The sequence below is a fragment of the Pogonomyrmex barbatus genome, unplaced genomic scaffold (assembly GCF_055798465.1).
Source record: "Pogonomyrmex barbatus isolate J1 unplaced genomic scaffold, ASM5579846v1 scaffold7, whole genome shotgun sequence".
In the NCBI taxonomy this organism is placed as follows: domain Eukaryota; kingdom Metazoa; phylum Arthropoda; class Insecta; order Hymenoptera; family Formicidae; genus Pogonomyrmex; species Pogonomyrmex barbatus.
This window is the reverse complement of record NW_028297171.1, coordinates 5,692,261-5,719,670: the sequence shown is the minus strand read 5'-3', so window position 1 is coordinate 5,719,670 and position 27,410 is coordinate 5,692,261. Positions and strand designations below refer to the sequence as shown.

The 27,410-nt window shown below is 37.3% G+C and overlaps 1 protein-coding gene across 2 annotated transcripts in view; it reads right to left on the bottom strand.

Annotated features, from left to right (window-relative positions):
- LOC148934950 (uncharacterized) overlaps window positions 1-27,410 on the bottom strand; it is a 145,962-nt gene that overhangs the window by 9,259 nt on the left and 109,293 nt on the right. The window contains exon 3 of one of the 2 annotated variants that reach the window (XM_089082998.1): window positions 21,759-23,515. The exons of the other annotated variant lie outside the window; for it this stretch is intronic. Within the exon in view, the coding sequence (XP_088939124.1) occupies window positions 23,512-23,515 (4 nt within the window). The 3' untranslated portion in view covers window positions 21,759-23,511. Of the gene's footprint in view, window positions 1-21,758; window positions 23,516-27,410 lie in introns of those variants that run through there. 2 annotated transcript variants of the gene reach the window in all.

The following is a 27,410-nucleotide window of genomic DNA, read 5'->3' as shown; positions in this document are numbered from 1 at the left end:
AGTTTTGAAAATAACTCTCGATGAATCATTCATGAAACGCAAATGCAAAGATTGATTTGTGCAAACAACATCTGCATACGAAAACGTTCAGGTGTGATATGATCATAACAACTTACGTACAAAGGCAAATATATACGTTTAATATTTTACGAAATATCCAGAGAGAATAACTTTATTCGTTCTGGAGTAAAAGATACGTGTAAATGTCGTTTCCGAAAATTATCATTTATAAAATACGTTGAAATATTCTTGTTATTTCGTGCTCGTTCGTGTGTAAAAACGGATTTGTTATCCCATCAAGAGCGAACCGTGCAAATACGCCTAAGGCCTTTGGTGTCGTGTGCGGTGTGTGGTATGGCCTCTGGCCACTCGTACTGTATTCCTCAACGATGCATTTCCGGTTTGGTAGCCTGTATCGTGTAGCTGGCGCAACAGCACGCGTACTGCCACCATTCCTCGTCGCCGTCATCGTCGTCGCCGTCGTCGCCGTCGACTACATACTCGCTCCTTACAGCGGTTATTGCACGGTAGACACGTTGGATTTGTACTTCGTATTTATGAGCACTTCGTACACGGACTTTTCCTAAACCTTTCTCTTTCTCTTTCTCTTTTTTACTCTTTCCTTTTGTCCTCTCGGCCTTTTCACTCATCTTTTTCTTCCAACCACAACAGGCGAGTGAAAAATAAAATTGGTTGCATTTTAAAATAAATGATTTCATAAATAGTTAATTCCCGATTATAGAATTTTGCTATATTCTTCAATATTCTATAATTTTGAAATAATAAAATTTATTTTACATATCTTTGACAATATTATATAATTGTTAATTAAATATTATATTAAATATTATATTAAATATTATATAATTGTTTAATATTGTATAATTGTTTTATACGTGTATTGTTTTATACGTGTATTATAACATTGAGAGAAAAGAGCTAGTTGAATGTTCCTGGAGCGATATTTAAATACGCATTTGTTCCACTTCTATTTTCACAGAGTAATTCTTAAGTGCCAAACACAAAATAAAAGATATTTCGATCGTTATACATCTGTCGGAAGACAGCATTACACTAATAAAATCGCCGTCTTTTTAAATCCATTTTTTTGTCAGTTGCATTTAACGATTAGATTAATCTTATCCTCGCCTAACTACAGTTAGTTTGAATCTTGAAATATAAATGACGATTGAAAGGAACGTTCCGGATCATCTATCCGAGTAGAATCATAGTAGCGATTATCGCAGATAATGTCAAGCGCGAATGTCAGTTGAACGTGGAAAGTATCGATGGCATATACATTTTCTTAGCGAATGCATCTTAGATGCGCATATAAGTATGCATACAATTACGCAAATATCATATGATCTAATCATATGGCATTTTATTATGTACATTAAGTTGTAGAATGAAAAGATTAAAAAACAATTAAACGTAAATTCTGTCATTTATGTGATAGAATGAATTTCTTCGTATTATTCTATCAAGGATACAGGTTGAAAAATTGAATATATATACATTGATATATCTTTTTTTCTAAATAGCTTTGCCAATTTGATTTCATAATTGTAATAATCGCAAAGTTAAAATAAATGAGTATTAACTTTAAAAATAATTCAATTTTCCAAATTTATAATAACAGTTGTATCAAGGACAAACAAAAAATTTTATATAATATTTTATATAATAAAGTTTATAGCCATTTATATGAATAAACTCTTTTCTGACGTTCATTTATATTGAAGAAAGTTTTCAATTATATTCGTATATTCTTCCTTAAAGAAAGATTTCAATTAAGATGACACGCAGATGGATGATATAACTATACATCCTATATCGACTCCGGTAGACTTTTTTTATTTTGCTTAATTAGACGTGCGTGATTGTAATTTTGGGGATGTCGAAAATTTGACGCAGGAAGTCGCTTTCTTTTCCCCTTTTTTTTCCTCTGCTAGAAATAGTATTGACATTAAATGTAATTTGCTCGGCGTTCCGGATTTCTAGTCAACAGGAGCGGATCAGCATCCGCCGTTCTTCTTTCGATTTCTGCGAATCCTGTGATTCATTAGCAATTCAACCCTACCGGTAGTTCTTGCGAAATCTATCTGCCTAGAGAGTCGGTAAGAATTTACCGATTCAGGAATTATTTATTCGTCATATAATTTTTTATAAACGACTTGAATAAATATAAATAGTGAAATATCGACAATATCAATCATGAATATTATTGCTAAAAATATTTTTTATAACAATTTATCAGACCAAGTCTTCTTTAACTTTGTTCAAATTTATATTCTTAACATTAATAAGAAAAATGTCATAATTTGTTTTGTTCACTATTTTTATACAAAAAAATTTTTGAATTTTTAAATATTATTTTATTTTACATAATATATTTATGTTAAAGTAATAAATACAAATGTTTAAAGTTATTAATGCTATTTTAATATTTAGTTATGACAACACTGCAAGAATTTATCATACCTTTTAATTATCGACTGGCTTGATTTATAATGAGGGATTAAAGGTCTTTTATATTTTTGACCAAGGCTTCATCATACATATCTTTTGGTTTATGTATCCCTCATTTATGAATTATTAATAAAAATCAAATTTCTATATATAAAATTGTTTCAAAAATGTTGTCAAAATCAGAAATATTGCTATTTTATATAACAATAAAAGTTAGCGAGTAAACATGTTGATGGCATACCTTAGGATAGTAATACCGTGTAATATAATCATACATTATCATACATCGTATAAGCACATGAATCTAAACAATTCAGTGCCATGACTAGAGTTCATGGATCAAACGATCGCATCACGGTCCTTGATCCTGATATCGAGATCCCGGCGATTAACGGGTATTTGCATTTTCACCGTGCGCATTCCAGATACATGCGCTCTGATCTGGCACGTAGTTGCATAACGCACCGCATATGATGGATTACGCAACTCTCGGCACCACGGCAACGCGCGCACAGGATGTTCCGTAAATAGACTCGCTCATTCTCATTATACCTCTAACGGGTCGCGAAAAGCGAAAATCCCAATGTAGCTGCGAAATTGAATCTTGCGAAGTTTAGAAATAAAGAAAGTGGGGTACATGTGAAGAAGGTTACATCATTATCTCGTGACTCTTCGTGAGAGAAAGAGAAACGGGAGAAGGAAGCAAAAGAGATATAACTGTATTTCAAGCAAAATGTATGTAAAAAAAAATTATTTAAATAAAATACTTTATTGATAGTTTACCTTTTTCCAGAAAAGAGACAGCAGCAATTTGCCTGATTGATAATATGTATTTTAACTTATTTATATTTTTCATAATGAGAAATCCTAGAATTTTTTTATCTCATATTTTTTTAATATGTTTTAATATTTCTTAATTGTTTTCAATTTTCATAACTTTTCTTGACATGAAGAAATCGATTGAATCAGATAATAAAGTGGGAATAAATTTATTTAAAATGATTAAACTAAAAAAAAGATTAGTCTTTTCCTCTACAAAAGTAAACCTGAACTAAAGAAATATCTGTTATATAAAAGCAAAAAACATTCAGATCGCGTGTTATCTACAGCCTTTGTGAAATAAAATTGCGATGGAGCTTTTCCGTTCTTGTAATAAAGTCTCATCTATCGTATATCCTTTTTGCAATGACCGATTCAATTCCCAGCCACCTAGGTGCGCGCACACGCGAGCGTCTCGTCAACAGCTAACTGTGTTTTCATTTCCTGTCAGGAATAAGAGAAGAAAAAAAGCCGAAAGGCCGTCTTCGAACTGTGCGGTGCAGCGCAACGCGGAATGCCCACGCCCTTCCGACAGAAACGATCTTTCCTATCGGTCAGGTATGCAAACTCCGACTTACATGTCGGCGGACAGACAGCCCTCCGCAATAAGGAAGCGCTCGTTATGATCGATCTTGCGGACCCAATGCCCGGCAGATTATTTGGAATGAACGTTGCGATAAACTCTCTCCTTCTTTTCAATCAGAGTATCTTTCCTCAATGGCAGATTTCTCAATAAGGCTGTAAAGTTCTTACTTTAAGACTCTTAACAGAAAAAAATTAACAAAATGCCAAAGAACATGAAAAACATCGTTCTTGCTATTTTATTTTATTTGTTTATTTTATTTGTTTCGATCTTTATATTTTTATAACCTCCATTTATAATAATTTTCTTCTGTTCCTATATAAATATCTATATACCTATATTATGTTGTAATAAGTTAGATGAAAATGTTAACGCTGTTGAATTATCCTTCATGAGTGTATTTCTCAAATTGTTTGTTTTACCCATCGAGAATCTATGCGTTTAAGGCACTATGGTTTGATAAATCCGTAACTCGCCTTCTCGTATCTATCTATTTAACCGAGGAGGGAAAAATACGACGGAGCGCAACGATCAGCGTTACAATGTCGAACGTTACGATTGCGACGATAACGTTAACTAGATGCCGGGGCGCTCCTCTATTTTGATGGAACGGAACATTCTGTTCCGAGAGAGCCACGGTCCCAAGCGGCGATTAATCATCAATATTAGATCTAACGTTCCGGTACGCGGCCGACGATTTATTGCGCGCACTCTCGGCAGAAAAAAAGGGGGGAAGAACATCGATTTTTCCGGGCGGTGCGTGTACGTGTACACTAGGCCTGCTAATCTACGAATATCAAATCAACGTCGAACATGCCTCGACTTTCGCGATACATAATTCTAACATTCATATGAGATTACGTCGTGGATACTGACGATGTTGCGATTTGCAACTTCCGATGCGACTTGATGCGATGAAAAATCACAATAACGGTGGATGTAAGCTATGAATCAATTTTTGTGGATAAGTAGGATTTTACAGAGAAACAATTTATCTTAGTTGTTACAAATTATAATAGGATAAAGCGAGATAAAACAGTCATGTTTACGTCCCAATATCACACTTACTTTTAAGTAGAAGAGTTTTTGCTTCTTGAACAATTTTACTTGTCAACTTTTTAAAAAAACTACTTTGTTATATATTGCCTTTATAATAAAAAAAAATTAAAATGTATTATATTTTTTCCATAATATGTGTAATAAATAATTGTTTAATATTGTCTTTTTCGCTTTGGATTACTTTATATAAAACATATGAAAAACATAATTATATCGTACTAAACATCAATATCGCGAAACATATTTTACCAAAATTATTTAAAAAACAAGTAAACGATACATCTATTGAGAACAATCCGAGATAAATTATTCTTTCACCATCATTTTCATTTCTTAATAATTTTAATAACACAAAAACGTAACGGTTCTTCTCAAATACGAAAAAATGAATTTTGCGACTAATAATATCGCAGCGCGCGAAAGTGCATCCTCTCGGGGAATTTATAAATACATAGACCGTGCTGCACAAAAATACATCGTACATCCAGGAAGAATCTCGAGGATCACCACGGCGCGTTCCGAATTACTTCGCGATAGCCAGCTCCGAGCGACGTGTTATCGAGATCGCGGCCGCTGATAATCATTTCGAGTTCAGCATCCGATGGAGAAAGAGAAAACAAGAAAGGATGAGAGGAAGATGAGAGAGAGAGGAGAGAGAGAGAGAGAGAGAGAGAGAGAGAGAGAGGAAGAGAAAGAGAGACAGATAAAGCGGTCCACGTCGTGTCCACGGGGCGTGCACAGTTATCCGGATGATCCTCCGGTGGAGGATCCTCCTCGACGGTGCATTACGTACGTGCGATGCGCCGAGCGGGCGAGCGTGCGCGGATATATAAGAGTTACGTCAGATGCATTCAGGAAGAGCTCGCCGAGAGATGCGCCGCGTTGCGCAACCGCGGAAAAAGCGCATGCTGCTTGGGAACATCCACGGATATACGTACGTACGTGGATATACACGAAAAGGTGGGAAAAGGGCGTATGTGCGATGTGTGCGTGCCGCGTTCCGTACGCGTATATTGCGGATGCGTGGATATGTGTGTATGTGTGTGTGTGTGTGTGTGTGTGTGTGTGTGTGTGTGTGTGTGTGTGTGTGTGTGTGTGTGTGTGTGTGTGTGTGTGTGTGTGTGTGTGTGTGTGTGTGTGTGTGTGTGTGTGTGTGTGTGTGTGTGTGTGTGTGTGTGTGTGTGTGTGTGTGTGTGCATGCTGCGCCGTGGGCCGCATAAACGCACGCCTATGAATGCGGAGGCGGGTAAACGCGCGCGTACGCGCGAGTCGAGAGTAACGTGAGAAACTTCTCCTCTCGATTTCGTCGACGGTATTTCGACTTGGATAGATTACTTCGCGATCGATGTGTGTAGGAAGTATGGCGAGTGTAGGGGAGCCTTAGGTCAAGCACGATTTTTATCCCATGGAACTAGAGGCGAATATAATGCATAGGTGGATTGGAGGAGAGGAAAAAAAAGTTTGAGAAATTAAGTGCCCCTCCCCGCGAAGGCATGCGTAGCATGATGCAAGCGAAAAGAATAATAAGTATTACTCGTCGTAACCTGTACGTAAATCTAAATCCTTGCAAAGTAAATCCTCCTAAGAACACATAAACTTTTTGTCTCCTTTTGAAAAAGAGAAAGAAAGAAAATTAATAGACCCGAATAAAACAGTAAAACAATTGCGATTATAGATTAAAGACGTACATTTTATTAAAGTTATTTTTGAGAATATTTATAAACAAATTTCTAGAGCGAAGAAATTTTCCATTTAACATTTTGTTAATTTAAGCTAAGGAAAAACGGAGAACTGGAGCTGCCTGTAGATAAATAAAGTATGTGGGAACGGATTTATTAAAATCAGTAACGTGGCGAAGCTTTCTTAGCCTACGACACGCGTGCATTCCTCATGCATTTATGTATGTCGAGCTGCAGCCCGGAGCCGGGCGACGCGTGCGGATAACGTAAAGACTTTGTCTGCGGCTCCATCTCGCTTCCGTTTCGCTTCGTCCTGCGCCTAGCGGGATTTAACAATTTATACGTACGTATAAATATACGCGGGTTTGTTTATCTTGTGAAAGTTAGTAACGTGAACGCGCGAGAGGAACGCAGCGTGATGATACATGCACATCCGAAATGCACGTAAGCGTGCAAAAACCATTGCACGCAGATGACAGGTGAGAGTTGCTCCGTTCATTCCGCGCTCGGAATTCAAGATCGTGACCGCTTGAAGAAATTGTCGCTTTCGGGGTTTCGGATCGCATGGGAATTGCTTATAACCTATCAATACGTCATTGAAGAGCTATTTCTAGATGGCTATTTTTTCCTTCGCAAAATGCTATTGGATAAGCAATGCATGAATTCATAAAGATAGTTGCATAATTGCGAAAATTAATGTATAATTATTGGCTATTGTTTCTAATGCTGCGATCGTGAAGTTATGTACAATGTCTGAAATATTATGCGAGGATTTACTATTAATAAAAAACGAAACTACTGCAGTAATCGCTGACACTACGTACAAAATATAATTTCACGAATGCATTTTAAAAAATTTTTATTAAAAAATTCTAAATTTCGCTGACTTCGGCGAACGTTCCGAAAGTTAGCCATAAAAAATATATGTAATGTAATTCTTCTGTAATTATTCCTGCTACAGCGGTTTTCACTTTGCGATTAGGTCAGATTAACGTAGCGTGCCCACTCATTATGAATTTAACGAACGCACAAGGTGTTTTGCGTTCCCACGAACGGTACATTTGGTTGTTTTCAGTGGTTTCATCACGCGCGGATTCGTGGATTTCATTCTGTTCCTTGCTTGTCCTGGATCGTGTTCAGCCATGCCTCGCTGACATCGTCACTTCCGGCATAGTGAATTAAAACGGTACCGTTTCAACAACTCAAAGTCGGCCGAATCTTAATGCACAATGCCACTTTGCAAGACGCATCTACTCGACTTCGTGACATTGTTCCACTTCGTAGAACGATTAAAATATTCCCACAAGTCTATCTTTAGACACACACATTTAATTTTAATTAAAAATCTCTTTTTATATCATGATCCTCTAAAATTCTATGGAAAACTCACATTAAAGTAATTACAATATTGTTTATTTTATCGTATAAACAATATTAATTAAGAATTAATTTTGTTGTCTATCACAATATATTAATAATTTATGAACTTTATAAATTCTACTTACTTTATATTTTTAATAAATTACTAAGGTTATTAAGAAACCAGAATCATAGAATTAATAAGTGCATCCCTTTTTACAAATAACATCAGTTCTCTCATACCACACCGGAATCATTCGGCATTTTTGTTTCGTGTTATGTTGACGCGTTCATTCAACAGGAATACAAAGTACCTCATTTCCAGACTTTGTCCTTGATGGAATAATCGTATTAACGAAACTTTCAGACGATCACCTTGAAGAACGATCGAGAGCCGGTCAAACGGCACAGATAAAAGTGAGACGGGATAATTCGGATTTATCCGGATTATAAATTTCACGCGATGTTATAAAATTGATTTTTAATTAAATGTAATTTTATAATAAGATACCGAAAGCTTCAAGTTATTTTATTCATGTTGGAATTATTAATATGATTGCTGCGCGTGATATTGCATATATTTTTCGGAGAAATAATAAAATATCAAATAATTTGTATGCATTTAATTTCTAAAATTGAATGTTTGATCATCATTAAAGTCAGTATGGAATCTCTTTGAATTTTATAGACCTGTTCAAATGAGATATTTATACTCTCACAATTGCAAGCATTTCAACTAGGACACTCGCAATCCAGCGAGTGACATGACATTGCGATTTGTCCGATGACATATCCTCGAGTGTAATAGTTATGTACAATTTTTCCATCTACAAAAGGTCAGCAAAGAAAACAATGGCTCGTTTACTGTGCCCTGTCTTATATAATTTTTTTTTTGTCCATTGTACTTGATATCGGACCAAGGTTCTATGTATATGTGCGCGGAGGAAGTGTCGTAATGTAAGGATGACGTCGGTGCATGTCCTTGCTGCTATCATTACACGTGATTCTTAATGTCAATTCGCTTTAACACCGGATACGTCATTTCGCAGGAATTGTGCTTCGAAAAAGATTAACGAGATGAGTTGAGCATTAAATTACAATTTCCATTATCTTCGGTAGTTTGATAATTAAAGAGTTCGATGGGAAAAAATTACATACTTATAAAAACTACTTACTATATATTTACGTTTTATACTGCATATATATATATATTGCGAAAATTACATGAATTATTGCAAAAATTACAAAATGATAGAGGACTTTTCTACTCAATTTACCAGTTCTACTTGCATACGAGAGGTGATATGACTGATGCCGAACATCCTGTATATATATATATATATATATATATACGTGTGTGTGTGTGTGTGTGTGTGTGTGTGTGTGTGTGTGTTTCTAGAATATATGTATTTTTTATAGAATTAAAAAAATATATTAAATAAAATATCCAAAAGATAAAGAAATCTATTCTCAAGATCGAAATTGTATAATTAAAAAATTTAATTATAAAGACTAAAGTTAAATATCTGGCATGTTATAAAATCATGTTACATAACAACATTATTAATTTTATTAATATATATAATAATAATTAGTATAAAATTATAATAATGCATAGATTAATGTTAAATCCTTTAATTAAAGTTATATCGAATTTTGGAAGTGACATTTTAATGCATTGAAAACACAAAGAGATAAAATTACGTGTATTATCTGAATCGCTTTTATCGCCAATTGATTCTGACATTTGCAAAATAAAACCACTCGCCTAAAAATATTGCCACAAAAACGGATGTGAAATCTAAAGTTACTGATACGCGAGATAGATTTAATTACGGTCTGGGATTTTTGCACGAATTATCGGTCCTCATTTCTCGGGGGAATGAAAGTTGCAGGGCGTGCGCCGGACGCGCACGTGTGTGTAGGCGTTATCGATCGGACCCACAGGGCATTCGGGATTTTTACGGCGGCTATTACTCCGACCGTATTTCATTCGGCGTATTTGTGGTTGTCGTTGATAAACGATACAGTTGTATTAACCCTCTTAAAATACAAGGAAGGCCACGACATCTCGGCGGCGCGCTCTCGCGATGCGGCGATATTAATAACTGGTTGCATGTGCATCATGCCGCATGCCTGCATGGACGCATAACGATTGCGTAATTCCGCGCGGAAACGAACGTAAACGATGCGTGATAAAGCGCATCTTCCTCACGCACGCGCGCGCCTCTACACGTTTCAATAATAGAATTACACGAATGAACTTTTATTCGTGTTCGGTAATTGCTCGAATCGTATATCGCTACGATGATATCGAAATCGACGGTGTATGGAATCGTTGATAAATTCGCAGTTGCAAAGAGAACTCTGCTCCCAAGTCTATTTATAATTTGCAATTATGTTGAGATGACTGGACGACTATTTTGTGCGCAGTACCTGTCGTAACCTGCGACCCGATCGGGCTCAATCAAGTGGGAGCAGGACATATTGGCGCGCCCGCGCGTCCATGGTCGCACAATGACGCATAATAGACTAACGATACACATACACGCGATGCCGTTTAGTCGAGCGCCGAGCCGCCGTAATAATAATTGTCCTGGCACACCTGACCCTCGTTAAACGCGTTGCTTAATCGCCCGCTGCTCCTTGGGAACGACCCTTCACCTACTTTTTACTCGACCCACGCGCACAGCGTGTTCACATGGCTTAATGTCATTGAGTTAGATAATATTAATTGCAAGAATTTCTGAGGACATTTCCCAAGATATTTATTAAAAATTAATTTACCCTGATGCAATTATTATTATCTATAACAAGTACAATGATTTGATTTTAGATTAATAATAATTATATAAATTACTAATCTGTTTTTACAATGCATCTATTTGGTGAAAATATTTATAATTTTTCATTTTTCTCAAAAGATATATAATTTCTAAATATTGTTTTATTTATAATATAATTTTATACAAATATTTATGTTATTATATTTAAATGTTAAAGTGAAATATACAAAGTTTTGGGATATAAAGAATGTAAGATTTTAAATATTCGAATAGAATATAAAAATATTAATCTTCATTTCTTGACTACTATATTTAAGGTATATTAATTTTCTGAAAAAAAAGATTAGTAATTACAGCTTTCATAAAAAGTAAAGATTAGTTTTAAAAATCGAAATAAGGCGCATTGAAAAAATGCGATTGTGTAACTATCGGCACGCATAATGCGTCTGCATGTATGCATACTATTTTATGCAAATGCTGTCTAATTATATCAAAATATTTAATCAAGCGATCTTGTTAAATACTGGCGCGGTTCAAAATGAAAGAGTAATTATTCTCGCATGCGATGTACGCCGAAGGGCTCGTAGGAATTTTCACTTTTACATCCGTTGCTTAACGATCGATTATTATCTTACGTTGTTACGTGTGGTTACTTGAAATTCTTAAAAGCGTAATGTGCGTAACGAATGACGAATGTCTTAGATTAGTGACTTATGCAGTCTAATTGCCTCCATGCGATTAACAATGGTGCGGCTCGGTTTTCTCGAGTCGCGCGCGAATTATGCTTGAAAATGAATCGTTTGTCTCTCAGGAAGAGCATCGTTAAGCTCGCTGTTTTACAAGCATGCGCAAGTAGAGCGTGACACTGCACTCATCTCCTGTACTGACAGGTACGAATGACAATCGTTCTTCGGACAAACAATAATAAGACATGAAATGATCTCCAACGTCAAATCTTTCGTATCTTTCATATTGCTTTCAAAATAGAAATTTCATTTAAAGGTAAATTGAAATATCTAAAAAAAATCATGAATTAATTTATTTTACAATTGACAATTTAAGGACTTATCGACTTATTTTTAGACCTATTAAATCTTGATTAAATTAATTAAATTAATAAAATATAAATATTTTAATGTCTTACTTTAAAAATTATGTTTTTATATTTTGTAACTCGCAAATATATATATTTCCAATTATTTTCGAGACCATTGAGATGCGAGGTATAAAACTTATATCTGATCAGTGACACCGGTATAACATCGTGATCAGGTAGATGCTCCTGTCGTAACAAGAACAAATCTGTAGGTATCAATTTCAGCCGAAGGTCATTGCCGAACATTAACTGGCGCCGAGGTTCATCGTGATTTTTTTGTCGTGTTTTCTGCGCGTTTCGCCGTGGTTCATGGTAAAAAGGATTTCGATACCGGATTTTTCAATACCATGGAGATTATAAGAACGTAATTTTCTTTCAAGCATGCTCGTTAGAAGCCGGGAAAACCGCCGGCACGTCGAAGTAGAAACATCGCGGAAGTCAAGGCCGCGATGCATGGTATGCGTGCAACTTGTACGATGCGTAATATTGGATGCGACTGTTTCCGGCCAAGGTCGCGTCACTTCCGAGAAAGGCCGCGACTTGTTCGTGCCGTGAACTCGTTTCTATCAGTCGACGAATCGACCGCTCTCGCAGCGAGCAAAGGAGGAAAACGGGGTTGGGCAAAACTATACTTGACCTGCCGGGTTAAAGGCAGGTCCCTGATTCGAGCGCGTGTCCCTGATTACAGTGCACGAACGTGATTCTCGACCCGATCCCGTCGCATGTCGGTCGTCGATTTTGCGGAAATGTGCATCACGTGCGTCGCGTTTTGTCGAAGAAATTGTCAGTTGTAAAATAAATTAATTCATGATTTTTTTAGATAGTTCAATTTCACCTTTAAGAGAAACTTCTATCTTGAAAGCAATAAAAGATTTGACGTTGCAGATCCTTTTATGTCTTATTGTTGTTTATACTTGCGGTTCATCATGCTTTCTCAAAATGTGAAAGTTGCAGTTTGATTTGCGATTCCGAAGACTGCAGAGAGAGGAAAACGTTCATTTTGCAATTCCAAGCTTGACTTATTTATTGGATTTAATTTAAGCACACAAATAAGAAAAAATTACTAATTGATTAAATATTTAATTTATAGTGCTCCTTTTTTATTTGCATAATAAAGATCTATAAGAAAAAGTAAAATAGTTTAACAATAATATTAGCTTAAGTCATTCTTTTATTTAGAAAAACTCATACATAGACAAATTTATCTAAATGTAATTCTTTTAGTTTAAAAGAATTAAACTAAAAGGTTAAAAATTAAAATTAATTTTTAAAATTTTTAAATCGATGATTTCATGAAATAAAATATTTCCTCCTCTAAACTTCTTCGCAAAATAGTGAGAGAATTTAGGCCTCCTGTAAGATTTATTTGAGTAGATCCTCACAATTCATACCCTCATCTTCTATTTCTTCTATTTTTTGGACTCAAGTTAGTTTAATCGCGAATTGTTGGAAGGATTATTAGCAATTGATGCTCACGGGAGAATTCCCATGGAAAGGATTAACTCCGCCATTCGGTCATCTTTGCTTTTCTCGCCAAGGAATTAAATGGAATCGTCAATCATTGGATTTATTGGGTTACCTCGTTAATTCCCTAAATTATCGTGCCGCGCTCCATTATAAGGGTTCTTGCTTTTTCTTTTGCTGAGATGATACACGGCTTCTCTTTGAACATATCAGACCGTATCCATGCCGCTTTAGGAATATCGCTGCTAAAGGTATGGAACTATTTCCGACCGCAGTCAATCGATTCGCACAGTTCACGAAATTCGCCATTTATAATTTTTCGAGAACGATTAAGATGGTCAAAAAGCTAATCATGATTAATGATTGCGTTTTAGGGCGCTATTCGATTGCTGACTCTTGCCTAGGGGGATAGGTAGAGTAAAAAAAAAAAATTGTCGGCTGTCATCAACTAAACAATCAGATGATCAAAGCTAATCGTCGGCATCTCGATTACTCAAACGTAAATGACAGAGAAAAAACATGAAACTGAAAAAAATAAAATTAGTTGAATTATGTGATTAAACTAATGATTGAGATCGGTTTCTTAAGAAAACGGGACAATTTTATTTATATATATATATATATATATATATATATATATATATATATATATATATAGATTGCTCTACAAAAATGATATAACGATTGTAAATTGATCTTAATAGGAGCGTGTTTTGCGCGTCGGTTCGTTTTATGTGTAAAACACTATAAAATTCTAGTTGTCGGAAAGATTTTTTGCAAGACGCTGAGGAGCGTTCCCGTGCGGTCTATTGTGAATTCTAACGAGACCTCGCGCGAACTAACGAGGGACGAAGCATCCGAGAGAACGTTACGGTCCAAGACCAACCCTAGACACAAAAAGTGCTCGAAAACGGTTGCAGCCACGGTTAGTACCGTGGCTCTCTCATCCGGCCCGTGGTTCAGGGCTTTAAGTGGCGGCATAGGTGCCTATAATAGGGCCCCTACGTCTGGCCCTTCGGGCTATTCTAGTTTTCTCCGTGAATTCCGAGAGAGCGCTCGTAGATTCCACGATACGCTGCCGTAACTCTTTCGCTCTTACATTCGGCGAACCGATCCGGGCGCAGGATTGATTTATCAGCCGAATTATGAACTCTCAGACAGCGGCAGCTTTATGATACTTAATCGCGCCTGCAGATTTGCCCACGATCGTAAAATCAATTTTTTTAACGGCTAACAATGCTATTTTGAAAAAAATTGAGAAATTTATTGGATATTGAAAAATTACTGTACATGTATGTAAAATGTTGAATTTGAACATAAAGACTGAACAGGAAATGCAACAAAATATTTTTCGATAATAAAAAAATCAATGATTAATTTAGATCATTTGATTCTGCAGTCCATAGCAACCACCATGCGATGCATTGTTATATAAAATTAGAAATGTTACTGTTACATTGAGATTATTAATAGAAAGACATGGTATAATGCAACGTAATGAGTGTTTATATATCGAACATTGATTTAACTAAAAAATAAAAATCCTAAATTGACCAAGCCCGTATCATTAGAATTCGAGCAAGGAAGAGGGAAAAGATGAGTCTGACAGATACGACTAATCCGGGCGAACCCATACATCACTATGGTGACCAATTTAGGAGTATCGTTCCTAGTTCCGCGAAGGACGAACTCGTTTAGCGAGAAGAACTACCGCAGGTAGAAAAGGAGAAATTGCAGCAGAGAAAGCCGAACATGCACAGATTATGGAGAAAGCATTCATCTGATCTTTTTGCTTGATGAGCATGCAAAGGTAGCACGTAATACCATGTAATTTGCAAATCTAAATCAATTTTCATTTCTGTGAGCTGCAATTGACAATACAGATATCAATATTAATAATATAATACGCGTCTAAATCGCCGATTAATAGATCCGTAATTATTTATTCTAATAAAGGAAATTATACAATTTAAGTCCAAATTTACAATATAAATAATTACCACAACAATATTTTTTATTATATAATTTATATTAATATATGTAATATTGTTATTACATTATTCTTTATTTCATTACAAAAATATAATTGTTTCTTTATATATTTTATTGCAGAGATTCTGTACAGAGTATTCTGTCCCGAGATATGTCATTATCATGATATATCATTCTAATGATGAACAAACATTTTTCATCAAGCTCCTCGGCATTCAAAAGATCGTCATACAATCACGCAATTTGCGCTCAGACACTCTCCTTCACTTACGAGAACGTATGTATTTTCTTAAACGTAATCTCCCGCTCGAGAGATAAATAGGCAGATAGACAAATAGATAGACAGACAGAGAGAAGGAGTGAGAGAGAAACGGGGCTCGTCCGCTTCAGCTCCATTGAAAATCAGAACCGTTTTTCATCGAGTTCGCGGCTCTCGGCAACGAGTTAAGCAGTGTTAAAAAGACTTCACACGTGTCCGTGCACGCTCGCGCAACCACCCGGAACGACTCCCTTGCGTATCTACTTATGTGCGAATTCACCTGCACGAGACTCGCCCGTAGGCACGTACACACGTGATCCCCCGTGGTCGTATACGTGGTCTACGTATTTGTGCACGCACTCGAGAGACAACGTGTCCATGCGTGCATCCCATCGGAGGATGTGCGCGTACACCTCGGCTCAGTGTGCGCTTATAAACGTCTGTTTGCCGTGTGGCGCAAGTCTACGGTGCAGTCAGTACGGTGGCCTTGGCTCAATGTCGCATACCTGCCGGCCTGGGCTGCCGGCCAGGCATGTGACTACGTTTCCTATGGACTGTACAACCTTTATGCGCGCACGAATGCACTTCTGCACTACGTGGCTGGCGTGAAATAGCCCGCCGTCGCGCCGCGGCATCAGGGGACCGGCTCGTAGAACGTGAAGTATACCCGGGTCAGCCGGCGGGGTCAGCATACGTGAAACAAACTTAGCCGCGGTGGCAGATGGACTGCGGCCGCTATTTGTCATGGCCGCCGCGGGAGCTGAGGAGTACGTTGTTTAGATCTATTTATTAATCCCCGAGAACGCCGCGGCTGCATCTCATTTTATTTTTCTCAGTTATATGCCACTTTTGTTCAAATGTAACAAGGACAGTTTTTTCTCGTGGCTTAACCTTAAGCCTTCATTTTTAAAGCATCTTTTTTTATTAATGATATACATAGTACTCGTTTTTAGTTGCTGTTTTTTGGTTGCAGTATATAATAAAACTAATTAGAATTGACTGAAAAGGAGTAAATTTTTGCATATCGCTGATAACAGAATTTTAATTTACAGCATAATGTTTAGATATTTAATTAGTGTGTAAGATAATAATTTAAAGAAAAAATTTATAAAATGTTAAGCCTATTTTATCAGATTTAATAATATATTATTAGATCGCCTCGTGCACATTGTGTGTATATATATATATTTAAACAATGTGTATATATATATTTTTAAACAATAATATGCAAAATTAAGATTTATGCTAAAAGTAATCAAAAACGTTCATGCTTCCTTACGGACTCTTTCTCTTCCGGAATCAGATAAGATAGCACCGCTACTTTAACACGGACAAGTGCTACGCATGGGCGATGCACGTAGTATAAACGGTTAATTTTCACGATAGGACATTTATCGTCGGAGCGTGTTCTTTTCGATCGGCTCTCGACCAGCCAGACCGTTCGAGGAAGCATTGCTTATTTCATCTATTACGATGGCATCGATCATTCTAAATAATAGCCAGGAGGGTTTAGGCGGTAGCTAGAGGACGCGGGACGGTGTGTTTTCTGGGAAAAAATAATACGAGCCTGGCTTCTCCGTAAATCTACATGATTTATTCGCGATCTCGGTCGCGGCCGATGGGGCTTTAATTTTACGAGCGATTTCGATTTTTCATGTACGCACGCGTGTCCTCTTGCGCGTATGGCCCGTATAAAGTGTACGCAAATCATTATTCGGAAGTAAGTGAGACCGGACCACCGGCGCATGTCATTAACATACCGATCGCCAAACCCGCTCGCGCGTCGAGTCAAAACGGTATATATGTACGGTAATTACGGCAAACGTGGTGGCGGAGCAAGCTGAGGATTCTTATTAACCGTCGTTAATTCTATGCCGGTGGAATAGTGGTAGCAAGAAGCATTTATGACGCAGGCCGCATACCTCCGAGTCCGAATCGCCGTGCGGAAATAATCGCGCAAAAATATCGACGGCTGCGAGCGCAAGCTGATTTGAAGGCATCGCTCTGAGTATGATCGGATGATGTCTCGGTAAGACGCCTGATTATAGAAGCGAGTCAGAAGTATCGTAAGTCGACATTACTGAAGGTATTTATCAGAGAAAGAACATATAACATATTAATAAATTATTTTAAATTATTAAAAATATTATTATAATTCCTAGTCCTGAAAAATACTTTTTTCTGCTATTAAACCGTTCTCCGATTTTTAGAAACCTGTTAAATTATTATACAATAATTAGTAAACATCATTAAATGTTATCTGTGCTTTATATTTTTTTTTAATAAAAAGTAATAATATATTTTATATAATATATAAATATAGAATAAACGCAAATCGTGATGCAGCTTTATCACGATCTAATTCTTTTATCCGAAAATTTAATTAAATAATTTTATTTGCTCGACTAATATCTATAAATCTGTAAAATGTCGATATTTCTTTCGTGAGCGTCTATTCCGACTTAGAAATGATAAATAAGTGTATCGCTACGGGGGCTATTACTACTGTCTACATATCGCAAGAACATCCCGTTATACGTACTCACAATTGTACCGGATATGAAGAGCGTGAAATGATTATAGATCTGTCGCTTTGGGCCTGCCAAATTACAGGCCTCGGGGGTGAGGCGTATGCGTGAAGAAACGTTGTGATGCATTCACGAGTAAGTGCGAGCGAGTACATACTCATGTATATACGTACATGCGTGTAAATATGTAAAATCAGACGGAAACGATAGTGCGCGGATTAGAGCACGGATTTGTTTTGCTCCAGAACAAATTGCAACCGGCGCGGCACGGCGAAATGCAAAAGACGTTTTATTCATGTTTTCGGATCGTACACGAAAGATACTTAATCGCGTGTTCGCACGATTACACGAGGAATTTACCTCGGGACATATATAATTCGGGATTGGAAATTAAAATGATAAATAAATAAGAGAAAATGATAAATAAATTTTAAACGTAATAAATTCCTGATTTCATTTCGATTATATTATATTTTATCAAGTATCATCGCCCCAAATTGGAAGATCTACAATTCGATAAGAATAAAGTATTATAGCGGGACTGTACGCCGATGGTTCTTTTTCACTCTTTCGCCATTATTAACGTACGTTCGCCATTGTCGAATAACGTGAATGAGGAATCAGCACACTGCGGAGGGAACTTCCGCAGCTCCAATTCCACGTCGCCGTTTCACCGCATAATTGTAGCGGAAGACGGAGAACGCGATACGGCGGAAAGAGAGATGACGATGACTTCCGCGTAACAAGTTATTAATTGCAGCTCTCGTTAACGGAATCGCGATTGTACGAGCGTGTGCGAAAAGAATGGAAGTCGAGCAACCGAGAGAATTGCGTCACTGCCCGCGATCTGCAGTGACGTGTGAGAACGGCTTTTGGTAAACCCGCTCGTTATCGCATCTATCCGAAAATCGGTCGCGATTGACACGCAACAGTAGTTCGCGGGAAGCACAAACGCGATAAACACTCCGCCATTTTAGATCGCTGCTTTCTCAGGATTGTTTTAAATACTGATTATACTGATGACGGTAATTCCCTCGAACGCAACGATTACGAAAGTAGTTCATTTATACATTACGACTTTCGTTCTGTTTCGTTCGCAGTAAATCTGCCATGTTCATATAATAATTTTCGATTTTTATTACATATAATAGAATCTGTTTTCTCTCGATTAAGTTACGTGCAGTATATTTAATGTATTGATTTCCATTTGTTCATTTTTATTACTTGGTTTAGTAAGAAAGAACTTTTATTTATTGATCGGTTTCTGCCAGTGAAAAAATTATCTGAAAATTATCTGGATTTTAATCTTATTTGCTATTAATGGCGATAGTTTAACAAAGTTACGCACGGCATTAATCCGAGTACCGAGAAAGTAGCAAATGTCGGGACGATAAGTGTTCTCAGGCACCGTGACGACCGCGTACTCTCATTGGAATGTGGAAGAGCACTTAACTATTAATTAAATTAACGCTCGAGTAAGCAGGAAATACAAGAAGGAAGCGAAATGCAGAATAACCATCGTCTTTCTCTCTCGCTAGTTTAATCGGCGAGACATAAGAGTGAACAAACAAACGATGAGCATGCAAACTGAAAAAGCAGAACCGTCTCGGTGACAAAAACCGATTTATTAATTATTAGAGATAAATTGAACATTATTTAATTGCGTGTTCAATTTAAAAAAATTTTTAATATATTTTCATATATTACAATAAATAATGTTATGACAGGAAATTTTATTAACTTTTTCTAAGAACTTAAAAGACGAAATGTAATCCAGAAAAAGATATAGTACATCATAATTTTTGAATGTAACAACAAAATTTTTCAAAAAGGATAAATTGATCAAAACGAGATTACATATTCTCTATCTGTTTCATCTGATAATTAATTCATGATGTATCACGTTATAATTTTATATATCAGATAATTTAGCGTAAGGAAAAATCTTAACATAATTGAATCATAAATTCATATAACTATTCATATAGATTGATAAATCTGTGAATTCGTATGTCTGTATATGCAAATGCTATTTTTATAAAGCTATCTATAGCAAATCTAGTGCAAATCTACTGTAAATCTACGTAGGTAGATTACTAAATCCATAAACTGTTTCGTAAATTTATTCATCGATTCATAAAATTTTTTTTCTTTCAAATTACATTAAAGTATACCGATTAAAGTATAACGATCTAAAATTAAATCAACGATAAGCACTGTCCCTGTCTTGTATATTCTTCATCAAAAAAAGAAGCAAATAAATTTATTAACATGTCCGCAACACGATTTTTACTAATAAAGTGCATAAAACTCTATAAAATACTGTGAGCCCTGGAATTTGCCGGAAGTTATGTGAGGCGCAGATTATAATCGATGAGATAAACGATGACGATCGGCGCCGGCGGAGTGAAAGTCGACCTGTATCTCTACCTTTGATTCTGCCAATCTGCCGTTCATTATCGTCTTTCCCTCAACCGTCGATATTCCTCATGAATAAAATTGTCGACGACGAGATCATAAAACGGATAAATGAGATTCGTTTAGCTTGCGAAGTACGATTCTCTTTTATATTTTCTCTAGTTTCCTGTGTTAATTCTGCAATATTATTATAAATTCTTCAAGAACATACCTGCTTTCCTGATTTAATTTGAATTTACAGATATTTAATATTATACGCGGAATGAACATTAGCGTAAAAATGATTTAAAAATAAAAAGCAAGAATGGCTTCAAGATTTTCGATAGAGAGCAAAAATAATTTTACAATAGTACTAAAGATCTTGTATCTGTGATACAATAACAGAATAGTTTCCTAAAAGATCTGACCTCTCTGAATACGACCCTTCTGAATCCCGTTTAGATTGCTTGCCTAACAGTCGAATCTTAATCAAAATTACAACTTTGTCGGTCAGTGAAGTCGAACAATGCTTGTCGGTTGTCGGAGACAACCCTTTTACGTTGCCGAAAAGGTAATCGGTGTAAGTGCCCCTTGCCACGTCCGTTCGCTGTAACACATCGTAGCTCGATCGAGGTCTTTCTGTAGAGGACGCGGTAAGTGAATCGAGCCGAGTTGCACAATCTCTCCCTTCCCGTCTTCTCTCTTCTTCGAATCCTCGCTTGCATTGAGCGACGAAGGAGAGGAGAAAACCACGAGAGGAGAACACAGAACCTGCACTCCCGTCTAATGAATAGTTGGGTCAGACCGCTGCCTCGGTAATGCTGAGAATTAACCGTCTGCTTCTTGACATTTCGCTCGGAAGAAGATCCTCTCCTCTCGCGAAGACTCTTTCTCGCGATCTGTCTAGCCTTGCCGCATACGTTTCTCTTACCCCCTTTCCCTCTTTTATTACCAGCCGTTAGATTGCACGAAGCGATAACGGTTGGAGGAACTCGAGAGTAAACCCGCGAGATAAATGAGAACGTCAACTCGAGTCCAAAAGTTAAATTATTCTTTTTCAGTGAGAACCGCAATTATGAAATTAACACAAAAATTTCTATTGAAAGCACTGACAGCCTCACTCGTCAATAACAATCTCGATTCTTCTAGTTTCATATGTTTCTAAATATTAAAAAAAAATGTACATATCATATTAATTAAATATAGAGCTAATTAAAATGTTGTTGATTAATTCTATTCTGAGCGATTAATTTTATTCTAGCAAATTAATGCAAAGACATTTTTTAATTTATTAAATGACATTTTTTTATTACATTTATTCTCTTAAATTATTATAAATCCTAAACTATAATTTTAAACTTAACTTGTAAATAGATTATATTTCTCGACTGTTGACATTTATCGAAATTCTTCGTAGATTATGGGATTAATTCTCTCTTCTTCGTAGATTATGGGATTAATTCTCATTTATAGCACATATTTATCTAGACTAAATAGCAAATAATTTATACTAAAGACTTCAGGATAAGGATAAAGATAATAAATAACAGAAAGAATAGTAGCCATTGAAATACGACCGTACGTTTGCACAAAGGTGAACATCATTCTTCTGAAAGATCTAATATTACTCAATATTATTCGCGAATGTACAGCAATAATAGTGATAGCCAAAATATTTAATGATTCCAATAAAAACTGAAATCCATTATGGCAAGAGAAGACTGTCTCCACCTATCTCGATCTTCTCTTTCTTCGTGATTCTCTTACTTATCTTCTTCTTTATCGAGGGTCATTAGATAGCGACCGGCGATAATCGAAAGAAAAAAACGCGTTTCAGCCGAAATGGACCAAGATTAACCGCGGGAGATCGGTCGCTTAATAGCCACATCTCTTTTCACGCAATGGAAACGGAACGCGTGTAGCCACGATACGTAACTGGTTTCTCAAAGAAACGATCGTTCCGCGTGCGTCTAATTCCCGGAATCTCGTCGGTGTCGAATAAAAAATAAGCAAAACGATAAATACAGTTCACATGCTCTTTCTCTCCCCCCCCCCTCTCTTTTCGTCTGTTCGAAATGTTATCTACGCCTCGCGTATGCATATGTATGTATATATGTTTTATATATGCCATGCTGGATATGCGCGATTCTAGCATCTTGATTTAATACCATATCGAGCCTTCGAATTAGCATAACCCGGACGAGAAACGCAGTCAAGGCGCAAAACAGCCCGAAATAAAACCGGAGACCAAACGTGATTGTGATCTAACGGCCTTGGTATTCTATGCGAGCGTGAGTGGCACTCCGTGTATCTCAAAGTTACGGAACATCACTCGACGAATTTCCATAACGCGCAATCCATTTAGGTTTGCGCAATTTTATAAATATGCATTCAAAACAGCACTCTCTTTCAATTACCGCTCACACAAGTCACAATAAAAAAAAATTCGAAAAATTTATACCCATGTATGGAATGGACTCGATGCAACTTTTTGATAACCTAGTAATTTGTAATAAATCATATTTATGCGTATTTGTAATATTTCTAAGAATTAAAAATCATTTATATAATCGATTATATAGCTAAATTAATTAAACGGAAATTGACAAAATTAAAAAGTCATTATTTAAGACACGTAAAAGAATTCGGTGAATATAAGCTGAATATAAAGTATAAAGTCGTACAATGGAGTCTGGTGAAATTGTGTGGTGACGGGCAATGTTTTAAGTTGTGTGCATAATCATACCTCCCACGCGAAATCCATAAAAATTTATCGGTTATATTGAACGCATTTCAACAAGTGAAATGCGGTCATCATGATTGTACGCTGTCGAGTATTCAAGCAAATAACTCAATAACGAAAATACGTCCTACACACGTGCTATTAACCTTTTTAAAGGTTCTTCATGACAGGCGTTTTGCAATTCGGGCCAGTTATAACAGTTATAACGAATCGGTCAAGTGAAAGCGGTCTTTTGTCGTCGAAATAATTGGTAGGTCCTTTTCCGTCGCTGGCTCTTACCTGAAAAAATAATGAGCGATGCGCAATTAGTTCTGGTTATTAATTAAGTTAAGCATGTTGCTAACAATATGCGCAATAAATATTTTAAGCTAAAATATACACGTATTTATTTAAAGATTAATAAAATATGATTAAGAATAGTAGTAGTCTTAAAAATATCCAAAAGAGATAAAAATTTTTGGATGATAATTTTAATTTATGAACGTGACGGAAGAAAATTAATGATACATGAAATATATCTCTTTATCGCTAATTAAAACATATTCTTTCAATTGATATCGCTGCGATTATAAATCGTCGCGGTTAGATGCAATTAATGCCTTATGAAATTCGCGGTGATTCGCGTGAATGCACGAACGCTTTTACACCAGCTGCGTAACGAGATTAAAACTGGTGTCACGCTCTCCGCGTGCATAGCCTGCGTACTCTCGAATGCATTAATTCGATCGGTGCAGGTGCATCGAACGAACCATTCTGTTGTCTACCTACACCAAAGGCGTGCGTCTTTAGTTCATGTGACCTGTGAGAGCGTTAAGTGTTAATTTGAACGTATGGCAAAGCATTGCATTAATGCAATAGAGATATATTGAACGAATTTCTCTGTAGTACATACATATTTATTTGACACAACTGTACAAAGTACTTTAACAATGCCAAATATAAAAAATAAAAAAATAGCCTTCTTTACAACTTTTTAAATTAGTAGACCAATAATTAAGGGTATGAATCAAAATGAACACTTTAAGTATCACAAATATATTTATTTACTGAAAATACAAACAAAATATTATAATAAGATAATATTTATTTATTTGGCGAAAATACAAAAAAAAATATTACGTTCTATCTAAACGGATATTTTATAGATAAAAAACGCAGCCTTTATATGGTAATCCTAATTTGCTTTCTATACATTACAGTGGCGCTTAACATCTTTTCTGCGTCATCGTTTGAATTGATGTATTCAAGTATACTTTGTGGAATGACGGAATAATAGGTTTCGGTTCCGCTTCCCGCAAGAAGAGAGAGCGAGACCTCGACCGTCGCCCATGATTTTCGCTCGTCCTTGTAATTTACGGCGGGACGTTCGTTATCGTCGAGAAAATGTTTTCTCCCCTCGTTCACATTTAATTACTCGCGCGCGGCAAGCAACGAGATTAACGTGCTGACGATCAACGTTGTGGTAGACCGTCGGAGGGAGGAGCGGCAAGAACGCGACGTCTTAACGTGAAATTATATAATAATGAATGAGAGAGTGCACGAGTAGATACGTCTCTATCGCGGCCTTCGTTATTATTCATTAATTGTACATTAGTCGATGAGATCAAAAAGAGTTTAAATAAGAAATTGCATATTGGCCGATGCGCGGAATATTAATGTCCTTTTTTTATTTAATTCTAATATAGATTCAGAAGCCATTAATTATCGAGATTGATGTCGAGTGAATTTTCATTCACTGACACAATTTTCATTCACGCTTTGTGATACAAAACAATTTATTTAACGATTTGAAAATTTTCTACGTAAAATTATTTTAAATAAAATATATAAATATATAAGCAAAAAACGAAATTTTAGTCCGATATATCTGCTTCAGATCGTTATACATATTTATCCATTCATTTAAAAACACTATTAACAGAATTATATTAATGTAACAACTTATTAATTGATTTGGATTTTAATATGTTTGAGAAATGGCTGAAGATTGCGAAAATCTTTAAAGAATGAAATTTACAGATTAATCGTCGTTCCTTTCCTTTTTAATTTTCTCAAGAACGAGTCAGTTTGTTTAAAGCTCGTACCGCATTTAAACAGTAGGCAAATTACTGTAATCTCATGACCACTGTTGGTCGATCGAAGCACGCGTAGCCAGCCAATCGTCTCGGACAGTCTCAAACGACGACGACAACGAAGACCACGACGACGACGACAACGATGAATCGAGCTAGCGTTATCATCGGAAGAATACTCTGATTAATGCAACATCAATTCTCTCGGTACGTACGAGATAGGAAATCCAACCGGATGAAATTACAGCAATAACAATCTCGACGTCGCGCGTTCGATCGCTTCTGCGCCGACGGAAAGAGCAAAAGAGAAAACAGAGAGAAAAAGAAAGCGCGAGAGAAACGGGAAAAGGAGGATGAAAGGGGGAGGGGGAGGGGGGGGGAAAGAGAGCCGATCGCAGAAATAGATGCACACGGCACGCAAATGCAGCGACGCACATAAAGGATCGCTCTCGCGCGCGCACGCGCAACGCCGGGACTATCATCGTTCGTATCCGCCGTCGTTGTCGGTCGCCGTTGATTTAAGACGCTTGTCGCGGCGCCCGGTTATTGCGATCGTTAATCGACGTTTCGTAGCTTAGCCGCAATTAAGCCCGACGGGCGCGCCGATCGGACGGCGCGGCACGGCGGTCGGACGCATTAACGCACGCGAAGCCGCGTGCTTCCCTCCCCCTTTCTTTCTCTTTCTCTCTTTTCCTCTAGCTTCTCCTACTTGCCTCTTGTTCCCTTCCTCTCCCACGTAATCGTCATAATTATCGATGATGACGGATCGTTCCGTCACACGCGCTAATTATTGCCGGCCGGGGCGGTCGCGCAGCTTCGCGTCGCTGTGGGCGTAAATCGCCCTTGCATGACGAAGCGCAGCCCGGCGCTCTCGTGCGCACAGAATTTTTACCCCTGTCCCTTCGGGGGGGGGGGGTGCTGATCAGCGAGCGGCATTTATATCCTGCGGGCGATTCTCTTCGCACGCCAACGCCGTGCTCCGAGTCCGGAGCGACAAGGATCAGCACGACGATTTTTCTCCGTTATCTATCACGGCGCACTCGTGTTACGTAATAATCGTGCAACTCGGACTTCGTTTTTTGTGCGCATGGTACATTACGCTCGGTACCACGCATTATCGAAACCTGTCAAGGGATTCCAATGAGTTTACGACACGCGTCCCGAGGGATTTAATTGTTATGTAAATGACGCTTTAATGTCGCTGTGATGAGATGACGAGACCGCTCGTCGAGGACATCACGCGTCACGCGAGCCTCGCCTCGATCAATGGGCTCCTGTTTGCTACATACATCGCCGCGTATGTATGCCGCGTATGTGTGTGCGTTTTGTGCGTGCCTTGGCTCTTTATTTACTAATTATTCTATCGCCGCCCAAGGCATCGTCGTGAATCGCGAGAACACAACCGAGACCGAAAGAAAAGAGTAACACGTCCGGTAAGGCTGACAAAAAAGAAATTAAAAGATGACAGGGTTGTTTGCGTAAGGCGACGTGTAATCATTACAATTATCGACGCTGACAGATTATTCCGTCAACTCCGGCGTTGAATTGTAATTATCAGTGCGCGATTGCCGCCAGTATCAGTCCGGTTACCAGTGAGGTTCGTCACGTGGAAACTAGAAATTAATGTTCCGTTAAGACGCTTAACGTTGAAAACGTGCCGGATAGAGATTACGTGGTGAATAATCCACAGCGCAGTTAACGGTACCGTGCGATTTGCCTAATAAAGATCTGCAAAAATGCTATTTCTCTCCTTTTCTCTCTCTTTCTTCCCCCCCTCTCTCTCTCTTTCTCTCTCTCTATCCGCTAAAACTCCCTATGCCTGATCCCCGCGAGAGACGAAACGAAGGTGGTGGCATGCCGTAAACGGTCTTCGGACGAGACTCGACAAATTATATGCAAATTACACTTGTCATGTGGAATTATTACGCGTGGCAAGTACGAATACGAACGCGGTAGAGATTACGAGTATGTTATTACCCCGTGACACAATATATATCGCCATATGTCGCATTCAGGTAATAACACATTTATCCCTATCCGTTCACGTACTTTTTGTGATAATTACACGAAATAGATATAATTTATCGTAGACGTAGTATAAG